This window comes from Humulus lupulus, chromosome 4, assembly GCF_963169125.1.
Source record: "Humulus lupulus chromosome 4, drHumLupu1.1, whole genome shotgun sequence".
Classification (NCBI taxonomy): domain Eukaryota; kingdom Viridiplantae; phylum Streptophyta; class Magnoliopsida; order Rosales; family Cannabaceae; genus Humulus; species Humulus lupulus.
In genome coordinates this window covers 17,771,021-17,782,149 of record NC_084796.1, presented here as the reverse complement: position 1 = coordinate 17,782,149, position 11,129 = coordinate 17,771,021, and the positions used below count along the sequence as shown (strand labels likewise).

Below are 11,129 nucleotides of genomic sequence, written 5' to 3'. Positions count from 1 at the left end.
GGTTAAAATTTTTTTTTTCTTAATTGGGCAAGTTACGTGTCACTTTTGCTAACCCGATTATAACATTAGACGAGTAAAAATATCTTGTAACCCGACCAACCCGCCTAATGCTCAGCCTACTATTTATACTATAAATATTTTCAACTTTTTGTAATTTATCATTTTTATTTTAAAATAAATAGATCTCATCGGTTTTCATAAGCAAGTACAGGGATTCAAATTATTAATAAAAAGAGAACGAAAAGAGTACTCCCTGCCAATTTTCCACTCATTGTGCATCCCTAACCCCAATCCTACTTTCACCTACTATTTTACAACTAATTAATTGACTATTAACTTATTCTTACGTTATGCGTGCGTGCCCTTTTTCAAAATTGCAAAGTCAATTTTCGTTTATGTTGTGTTGACCCCACATCTAACTATTCACTTCGTATATATACCAAAGCCTTCTACGTGTTGGCCGCCGTAAAGTATTTGTTATTTTTCCCATCACCCGTGACCATACAATCCCCTAGAAGCCAGGACATGCACATTGATTCTTCTTTCTTTCTCTCCCTTTGCTAATTTCCTCAGAAAACTCTCAGCAACTTCTGTCCAGCAACATAGACGGTGTAAAACCACACACATATATATATATAACTCTCATTTGTTATAATGTTTTCCACAAAACCCATTTGAATCTACATCTCAATTCTTTGTATATATCACTACTACGTACGTACTAGCTAGTCTATACATATAAATATATAGATTATTTGTCAGATGAGCAAATTGTATTTAGAGATGGAACATGCTCTCCAATACTTCGACGAGAACGGTGATGGAAAAATATCACCCTCGGAGCTAAGGAATCGGCTTGGCGTAGTGGTTGGAGATGAGCTTCCACTTAAAGAGGCAGAAGAGGCTGTGGAATCCTTGGATTTGGATGGAGATGGCTTCTTGGGATTGGATGATCTTGTTCATTTAATGGAATCCACTGACGGTGAGGAGGAGAAGTTGGAAGACTTGAGAAGAGCTTTTGGGATTTATGATATGGAGGGAATTGGCTTTATAACACCCAAAAGTTTGAAGATGATGCTTAGTAGATTGGGAGAGTCCAAGTCCATTGATGAGTGCAAAGCTATGATCAATTATTTTGATTTGAATGGAGATGGTGTTCTTAGCTTTGATGAGTTCAGGATTATGATGCAGTGAGTGAAGAATTAGGAAATTGTTATCATTTAATTTATTGTTACAATTTTATTTTTTGTATGTGTGTATATATGAAGTGCAACAATACTCGTATTTACTATATTATTTTCTTGTTTGTGTTGAAATTATGCTATCGTTTATGATTTTAGATAGTTTTCAATTCGCTCTAATTAAGTTGATAAAGATGTGAAAATGAATGTCAGACTCGTATATTAAACAATAATCCTACTTATATAAATATATATATATATATCTACCCAAAAGATAAGGAACGCTTTTTTTTTTCTGTATCAATAAACATTGGATGTATACAGTACATGATTATGTCAGATACCAGTAACTTGTACAAATTCTTACACAAGTTACGAACATAAAATATGGGCCAATATTAATTTCAGTTTGCTAGGTAGGGTTTATCATCATTTTTTTTTCATAATTTTGGATTATATTAATATATATATAGGGAATATATATTAGTTTAGTATACATATAAATTATAAAAGAAAAAAAATAAGGGCTACTGCCCCAGAACTTAAACACTGGAAGTTATGTACACGTTTAAATGGTATTTAAAATTTAGGCTAGAAATTTGGAAATGATTTTAATTTACATAAATTGTCTTAGGGGAATAGGTCACTTTAAAAACTGTTACACGCTTTGTACCTTAAATGACCAGGGAAGAAGAAGAAGAAGAGAGGAACGAGGAAAGAAAATTTGTCATATTTGGTTGACTATGACATCATTTCTCTTTTGAATTTGGTTTAGAATAATAGATAATAATATTCGTATTTCGTATCCCACAAATAAAGATTTTTTATAATAGTCATCTTTTTATGTAGAAGGGAAGTGCGTGGTTGAGTTGACATGTTTTATGCCGTGTTGGAAAGAAAAGTACAAATTCGACTAGAAAAGGCTTGTTTTAATTACAATTCTCTCTAAGTTTTGCTAAAAGACAATTTTGGTTTGTTTGTAGCGAACATGTGTTTCAAGTCTTTCAAGCCAAAATAACTATCATGTCGTTTTCCAAAACACTTGTCGTGTGTAAAATGTGAGTCATACAAACGACACGACAAGGTTTTACACATGGAAGTGTTGAGATTTCGGCATTTTTTCTCACATTTGGCAAGGGAGAAAAGGTTTATCAAAATAGGCAACAAGATTTAATTTTAGGGTCAAAAAGTTTAAAATGTTTGTAGCCTAAAAAAATATAAAATAAAAAGCTTCTAAACATTGAACAACGTGTGTACCATGTCTGATTTAGAACCCTTATTTTGTATTTTTTTTTTCCATGATCAGTAGTACAAGGCAAGAAAATTGCTTCCCATATTGTAAAAAAAATGAAATAAGAATATCTAAGAACAAACTATAGCTTACAAAATTATAAGTAAATCAAACATATTATAAGAACCAACTCAAAAGGGCAAATCGGATATCTACAAAGGGCTCGATCAAAGCCAATTGGCCACCTCAAAATCAACAACACTTTCCTCACCCGGTGGCGCTACGTATTGCCACAGGGAGCGGTAAGCTGACATTTCCTTTGGAACAACACCCAGTTCAGCAAGCTTCGTGCCATACTCCTGTTAAGAAAGCATGAAAAAAGATGGTATAATTTGCAAACTCAGTGTCCATTTCAAAAAATAAATACACTCAAAATTATGTATTGGCAAATGAACAAAACCTACATTGATGTCAAGAAACAACTGCCTGCAGATCTTGTCAGTGTCAGACACATTGTGTTCCGAGATGTCTGAGCTTGCACCAGCACGTCGTTGTGCACCTTGTCGTATTCTCTGAAGTGAAGACTCTGTTTTCCTAGCCTGGTCATGACAATATTCAATATAATCAAGGCATGGGAGTGGATCCAGAAAATTTTATCAAATGTTGGTAAGGTTTAGTGGGTTATCAGAATACTAACCACACTAACAAGATCAGCAGCTAAATCATAATAACGACTGGTAATCTCTGCTGCAGCACTATCGCGCAGCTCCTTCTTTATTTCGCTGGTTAAATACTTAGCAGCTCGCTCTCCACGTAGAAAAGTCTGGAATATTGATAGTTCAATATGAAACATGTTGTTGAAAAGAGATTCTATTTGTAACCTTACAATAGAATAAAAGTTCACACAAGTTGCTCATTTGAATGCTATGGCTTATACAAGGTGAATTAGCCACCTTTTCAACTTATTATTTAAAATTTATGGCAAAAGTTGAAAAAAGGTTTAGACAACTAAATGTCCTAAAATCTAAGGACTGAAAAAATTACACCTAGAAGACCACCGCAACCGATATGTGTTAGTGCATGTGTATGTTAATAGAAAAGTGGAAGACTCTCATTATCAAGAAATCTAACATTACCTGCACGGTGGAATGTACCATTTACTTTTAAATGATACGTGAGATAACAATGTGTTATTAAATAAATTACATTTCATGTACCTCCAAGGGACGCAGTACTCCTGAAACATAAGGTGAGTGCCTGGTTGGAATAGGTTTATTCGTCATCCTGTAAGTTGCAGTTATCCCCTTTAACTGTTTCAAATCCTACATTTTGAGCAAGAAAGTAAGATTTTAAAGATACTTGATGCCAACGAGTAAATCATAAAATACTCACATCATGAGGGACCAAAGCTTTAACTAAAGTTTACCTGAACAGACTTCTCAACTAGTGTCTCAACAATAGTGCTGACAACTAAAGGCACTAAATCATTCAAGGATTTTCCACCGTGTAAAATGCTCTGTTTTACAAGAGCAAGAACATCACTAGAGCACAAGGAAAGAAGCTGAAGAACATTTTGCAAGTAATCTCCAGAAACCTCAGTTGCCAAACATTTAATATCGTGAATAATCTGCAATGTTTCATAACACTGATTAAAATTGGATTACAAATGTCAATTGTCAATTCATGTTTTGCTCTGTTTTTTAACAAAAGCATTTTCCATAAGGAAATCTAGTGCACTTATAATTGCAGATTCCAGAAGTGTCAGACATCTTAATTCTTACTACCACTTTCCTTTGTACAAATGTCAAAAAGATAAAACATAAATTAAAAGATTTGACAAGTGCCATAAATGACAAGTAGATTTTTGGAAAAATAAGAAAGGTTGCATACATAAATAAAATCGTCTGGGACAGCTCTAATAGCCCATTCACATCCACTGTTGGAGCTTGCACTGTTACCAGACTTACGAGCAGCCAGTCCAACTGATAGCCAATTTGAGTATCTATTACAAAGCCATAAACAAAACAGTCAAATATTCTGGAGCAAAAGCATTAGTTAACAAAGTATAAGGTGCCAAAGTTCCTAATGAAATTTACCTTGAGAGAAGCTGCAAGGATAATCGAAGAAACTTGTCAGAACAAGAAAGGACAAGAACATCTTCTCTCCAACAGGATTCCATGCAATTCAACAAAGCAACACTTTGTTTCAAGGTCAAAACTCGAGAATTTCCCTGACCAGACTGTGAATCCTGAACAGGAACAAGGCTGGTAACCACAAGTTCAGAATCCAGAGCACCTGCAATTTCCTGAAACCTGAGGAAGGTTGAGTAATTATAACAGCAGTTCATGGTATTCTGACAGTTCTGTAAACCACCATTCATAGGAGTTACCTCAAAGAGAAATAGACAATGTACTGTCATAGGAATTACCTCAAAGAGAAATAAACCCCAATATTCCACTGCTTCAAAAATTCATTATAGACAGATTGAGCTCGAAATTTAGTAACAGCAGAACTGGATGGACAGTAACCTAGCATAACAATCGGATGTTTATAACTTACTCTCAGATACATGTAACAATTAGGTCTAAAAAAGCATGTAAATAGTGCAGCAGTGCATTAACAAATCGGTCTATGACATACAGTACAATGAAATAACTAGAATTGGCAATACCTACCTTCAAGATGAGACAAGAATTTTAGGCTTGCTTTGTAATTTTTCAAGAATTCTGTGGGTCTTCCAGGAGAAAAGGCACCAGGTTTTCCCTTTTGGATTGCAGTGAGAACTTCTTTAAGGATAGAATTGGCCAGGAAATCAAATACATGCAAACCTGAATTTTCTGGGGGGACAATAAAAATCACAACAATTCAATTGTGAGACATTCTAATAAGGTTAGCGCATGCAAGTTGTCATCAAATATCCTGACATACTTTTAAATGAACCTTTACTAATGCCATAACTAAATAATTAAAAAAGGGCAAACAGGGTAGGAAAGTGATAATAAAATTACCAATCCACGTACAAATCACTTCGACATTTACTAGGTCTAGAACCACAGCTAGACTGCTAAAAGCCAGGCCAATTTGGTTCAACTCTTCTAAAAGCAGTGCAACATTTTAAAGACGGCAACAGAATACTAGATTACTAGAATATTTGTTGAGAAGTGTTTAAGTGCAAGTACAATACCAAAATAAGCAAACTTTAGTAGCAGAATAGTACTTAATGGTGACACTATTTCTGGAGCAGCAATGAATGGAACCAAATCTTCAGCTAAGCTAATGGAAGCAAAATAGCAATACGATACCTTCAAAAGAAATTTCCAACAAAAATTTGCAATCTCTATCAATGCATTGATCGATCTGTAGGTAATCACTTTCAAGTTCATTTGACCCTGTAGCCACTGTTGATGGTCCATACGGAATAATTTTCTGTATCAATGGTGCCACAATGGTTGTACGGAAAATTTCTTCCGCACTTTTAGTGTTATCAATGGAAGCATATGCTCTCAAGCAATTGTAAATTGCATTTGCATCTCGGTGTTCCAGCCCATCTACAAAACAGTGCCCCAAGCTAGCATCTAATAATAAGCTAGCACTCTGAATCCTCTTCTCCATGTTCTCAATGAAAGGTAGGTTCTGTACTGGCAAAACAGAGAAAACCAATGAGCAGAGATCGTGCAAATACCTAAGAGGAAAAAATGGGCAGGTCCTATGATAAAGCATTGATGACCATGTTAGGAAAAACCTAACACAAATTGGATATCTTTGTTCATAATGATGATAGCGGAGCAAAGCTCTCATGATAACGAAAATCACTCAAGAATATAGTGCAAAAATGCCCAAAGCAATAAAACTAAGTTACTGACATTTTTTGACATATACATAAATTAAAAAAAAAACTGATACAACATAATCAATCACAGAGATAGCACTGTATCGATGAATCTATTGCATGTCTTCTATTAAGCCTCATCAAATTTCAAACAGCATGATTTGCCAGCCCATGAATTCTTTAGAGCGGGCCAACAGACTGGGCGAGACAGAATGGGCAGGCACTACTAACCAAGCCAAGCCTAGTTCTAGTTCTTGCCGATAGGCGCTGGTAGCTTGCTTCCAAGCCTTGCCTTATATAATAGTTGTGGCCATGGCCCGAAGGAGCCTTAAGCACTTCTACAATGCTAAGTTAAAGAAAGCAGCCTAATTTATAGTCTTTCAGTTAATTTTTTAACCATTAAGTTCCCATAGTGTATATCTAGGTGTGATCAACCTAAAGCATGGGCAATTGAAGAAACAACACATAAATGCTAATTGAATCTGTGCAAAAAGATCCTCTCCAGAGCATAGCAAAACACATGGAAGAACATATGAAGTAGAAATTGAAAATGCGATACAGTAAGAGAGTAATGAAGACCTGCGCATGAGCTATATAGAACTTTAGCCTATTCATCTCACTAGCAATTCTCTCCAAAAGCATGCTTTGAGTTTCTCTCAAACTTGTTCCACTTTCAACGTGCTGTAGGGAAGTCCCATTGCTCGTTAAGTTCTTCTCTGTTGAATTTACATCTCCATTTGACCAATCAGCCGACACACTTGGTAGCTCTTTTATCAGTTTTTCAACCTGCACTTGTGATACAATTTAGGTGGAATCAATGCACAAGATCAAGCGGCTAACGATCTAGTGATCTACAGAAATTTAATATATGATGTTGCAACTCCAGGCAACAAAAACTAGATACACTTAACTAATTGAGCTTAATTTTTCAACAAAAGAAAAAGGAATGCTTACAATTTTATTTTATTTTATCTTTTTGCTATTGCTCATAGTTTAGAAAGAATGTAAGAGAATTTTATAGAAAAGGACTGAAAACCCCAACAAAATTATAAACCATTAGGATTTGATGATACAAAATTGAAGTTAATGGACCACGAGTCCAACTAATTTTCAAAAAACATCTATCGGTCATAGAATGTGGTTCTCTGTTTCTACTCCTTATGTTTTAAAGCACTAGATCACTAAGAATGAATAAATACCAACTCATTTCTCCAATTAACTAAAATTCAGTGTGGGCAAACTACAGATATCAGAATACAACGAAGCTCAAAGAGTGGTAAGCTCATGCTACACAGACGTACCTTAGAGACTACATGAAAAGTATCGAGCAAAAGCTCCAAGACTTCTCTGGCGGAGGCAGCATCCGATCTCTGCTTCAACCCATTCTTCAAAGCCACAAGGGCGCCCTCCACAGAGCTCCTGAACTGCTCGATCTTATCTCTTAGTTCCACCAATGGAACCCGCATACGCACGACGGCGGAGTCCACGTCAACAAGCTTGGTGCTAAGATTAACGAAGTCCGCATAATCGCGGTTGATCAGGTCGATAAGCTCGTGATTCAGAGATGACAAGTGGCTGTGGAGCTCGGATCGGAGAGTGTCGAAGGGAACGAAGGTTCGGAGCTCGGATATATAAGATTCAGAATCGAAATTGGGAGACAGAAAGAGCTCGGGCTTGAACCAGAGGGGATGACCGTCGAGCGGGTCTGCGAAGAGGTCATTGGCAGATCTAGGTGGTGCTGAGACCGTATCCGCCATTGGACCTGTAAATTCAGGTCTCTAATTTCGTTTCCACCCGCTGTTTGCTTGTCGAGAAAGTGCGAGAAAATATGAATCTTGCCACCAACGTTCTCACTTTGTCAATTAACAGCTAAAAAATACAGATTAAGAAGATGGAGGGTGTTGAAGACGATGACAACAACGGTTTTCTCCATACAAAAGCCCATTAGAATGGATGTATTTTTTGGGCCACGTTACGAGGCCCATTAGTTCAACAACCTCTACAGCTCCACTAAACTTTTATTTTTCTTTTCCGTGGAAATTACATTTTATATGGTTTTTTTTATCAAGTTTACAAAAATATAGCTTTTAAAAAAAAAACTTATTTTATGACTTTTTTTAAAAAAAATTACTGAATTTAGTTTCCCATATATTTTTATAAAATTTGGTTTATATCATAGGTTTACTCTTAATCAAGTTTTATTAAATTAGAATGGATCTTTTGTAATTTGATTGTTATTTTTTAGCTTAATTGATTTTGTTTATATTAATATTATATAACTAATTTTATATTAAATTTTTACGGTGGTGTTTTGCAAAAAAAAATTTGTAATATGAATTGTGTTTATTAGTTTTTTTTTATTATAAACATTTTTCCCTTGTTTTTAGATTGTATGAAGTATCGGTAAGGTAACAAATTACTTTATTGATTACTTTTATCACGTTTTCACATCTGAATTTTTTTTTTAAAGATCTATATGTTCTGATCGGGGTAACCAGTTACCCTGAGAGGAGTAACCTTCTTCCGTAAGAGGGATAACCAATTAGCATAAGAGGATGACGGGTTACTTATATTACATATGAAAAGAAACATCACATTTGAAGGAAAAAAATACCTGATCTTAGCTTATAAGCAATTTTAAATTATTTAAAAAAAAAGTATTGAAGTAAAAGAAGAAAAACACGTCATTAAAAAAGGAAGAAGAATAATAAGTAACTATAATTTTAGTAACATAGGAAACCAGTTACCATAAAGAACCAGAAATATATACACATATCAAAACACATGAAGGTAACCAGTTACCTATCGCACAAAAATAATACCTTCAAATTCATCTCTGAATCCATTGAGACAACAAAACCTAAAAACAATACAAACTAAACATGAAGGTATTGTAAAATCATTAAATAACTACCTTGATATAATTCCTAAAATTTCATTGATTACTTAGCAAGATAGTCTTCTTGATACATTTCAGGCCCCATAAATTAATTACATTGATATAATTCCTCCCCAGCCACAGCTTTTGTAAAAAAATTCAAAGTTCCAAATATTCAATCACTTAAATTAACTACTCAAACGTTTAGACCTAAACAACCCCTTTAAAATAATTACTCAACAATATTAACATATAAATTAATGCAAACACAGTGACATAGAGTTTGAACGATATTTAAGTAACCAAAAAGTTTACCCATAATCTGTTGGAATCAAGTTCAAAAATATGCAATTCATGAAAGTGGTCTGGTCTACCTCTTCTATCTTAAGAACTTCATTTTTGGATACATATAACTCCTTGAGAGTGTTGTTGACCTTAGATAATTAACGGAAAGTAGTAATCCTATTGAAAGAAGCATTATTATTGACATATATAAATAAATAAATATATATGTAAATGTAGAAGTTTATATAAGCATTCGACTCTTACCTTTATCAACATATTAAGCAACATTTATATAAAGAAATAAGGAGTAAAGCTGGCAGCAAACAATTAGGATAAACAGAAAAGCACACAAACAAGGTAAAATCAAAACAATGTTGAAATGACTTGCACATTATAACAAACATTGTCATAAAATAGAAGAAATAGAAAGTTAATTATTTGGAGATGTGTCCATACATATAATATATGTTTTATATAAACTCAATGTTTCTCTAAAACTTCTACAACAAACAGGCGCATATACATACATATATAAATGAACTAGGTAGGAAGAATGTAGAAACATGGGTTTTGTTTTGACATCCGTATGTTAGGCTATGAGGTTTGGAGAGCTTCCATCTTCCAATGACACTTTTAGATTCCATTCCTGACTTCTTGCTCTTTTAATGTCCCTATGGTGCTTATGGATTTTGGAAGCTGCATTAAAAAATTAGTTTAACTTAGAAGCATGATATAGTTATAAAACAAGCATAAACGAACCAAATCAACATCTTCTTCAAAGCCAGCTTTGTAATCGGTCATGGGAGGTCACCTTAATTCATCGTCTTGACTCGGCGCCACCCCCATCGAAGTTGAAACTTAGCCCAAAGCTCAGACCTCTGCTAGATTTGTCATCGTTTCTTCTCACACTACTGCCGTAGCCTAGACTTCCAACAATCACGGCTAGAAGAAGAAGGGTGGGTCAGATTGGGGGAAGAAGAGGGAGAGTGTGACTGGGTGTTCATTGTCTTGGTGTTTAGTCAAATATACCATTGTCTTTTCTTATTGAATTATGGGTTTGAAAGTTTTGTTTCTGGTTTTGTTACTTTTATTGTTTTCCCATAAATTAAGAAGTTTTAACTAAATTTTTTCATAAATTTTGGGAAAAGTTATTTCCCCACATTTTTGCAAATGTTTACTATAAAAGCCATAAAATGAAAAATTCTTATTTTTTTGGGTCATATACTAACATTACTTTACAGATATTAGTTTAAGAAAGGGTTTTTTTTTCGTAAATGCACTTTTTTTTTTTACATTTTTACAACTCCAGATTTTTTTTTTAATTTTATTAACTCAAGTTTTCAAAAATACGATTTTAAAGTTTCATAATTACAAAAATACGGTGTCAATTAAACATCAACCCCACAACAATGCAGTGTTGAAAAAATAATGTAAAATCAACTAGACATCAATCCCACAGCGATATAGTGTTAAAAAAATAATTACAAATCAATTAAACATCAATTCATTGCATCAACCCGAAATAAACTAAAAAACAACAAAGAAGCAACCTCTAAAAACTTATCCCTACATTTTAAAACGTGTCGGAAATATATCTCAAAACAACTAAATATATACCCAAAATAATATAAAAATGTAATGATCCGACTATTTCTAAGACCTCGGATCATTAAAAACTAATATGACATAGTTACTAATTTGAATACATACATAAGAAATAACATA

General features: G+C 34.1%; 2 protein-coding genes across 2 annotated transcripts; one reads left to right on the top strand and one right to left on the bottom strand.

Moving 5' to 3' along the window:
- The first annotated feature begins 496 nt into the window (after window positions 1-496).
- Window positions 497-1,316, top strand: LOC133830085 (probable calcium-binding protein CML31). Its single transcript, XM_062259996.1, has one exon. It carries the CDS (start codon window positions 763-765, stop codon window positions 1,192-1,194), a length of 432 nt encoding a protein of 143 aa, XP_062115980.1. The 5' UTR covers window positions 497-762; the 3' UTR covers window positions 1,195-1,316.
- Window positions 1,317-2,444: 1,128 nt separating this feature from the next.
- Window positions 2,445-8,126, bottom strand: LOC133830082 (conserved oligomeric Golgi complex subunit 2). The gene is made up of 12 exons (XM_062259992.1): window positions 7,543-8,126; window positions 6,821-7,027; window positions 5,715-6,045; window positions 5,088-5,249; window positions 4,841-4,940; window positions 4,509-4,724; window positions 4,303-4,414; window positions 3,839-4,039; window positions 3,630-3,734; window positions 3,110-3,235; window positions 2,877-3,011; window positions 2,445-2,771 (listed from the first exon to the last, which is right to left on the bottom strand). Exons 1-12 carry the CDS (start codon window positions 7,996-7,998, stop codon window positions 2,640-2,642), a joined length of 2,283 nt encoding a protein of 760 aa, XP_062115976.1. The 5' UTR covers window positions 7,999-8,126; the 3' UTR covers window positions 2,445-2,639.
- Between the last annotated feature and the right edge of the window lie 3,003 nt (window positions 8,127-11,129).

What these genes read in the sequence shown, in the direction of transcription:
- LOC133830085 (XM_062259996.1), top strand. Translation starts at nt 763, where the DNA reads ATGAGCAAATTGTATTTAGAGATGGAACATGCTCTCCAATACTTCGAC.
- LOC133830082 (XM_062259992.1), bottom strand. Translation starts at nt 7,998, where the DNA reads ATGGCGGATACGGTCTCAGCACCACCTAGATCTGCCAATGACCTCTTC. An exon ending in GAGTACTGCGTCCCTTGGAG is followed by an intron (nt 3,236 to 3,629) that starts GTACATGAAATG and finishes TCAATATTCCAG; the next exon opens with ACTTTTCTACGTGGAGAGCG. An exon ending in AGTTGTTTCTTGACATCAAT is followed by an intron (nt 2,772 to 2,876) that starts GTAGGTTTTGTT and finishes CTTTCTTAACAG; the next exon opens with GAGTATGGCACGAAGCTTGC.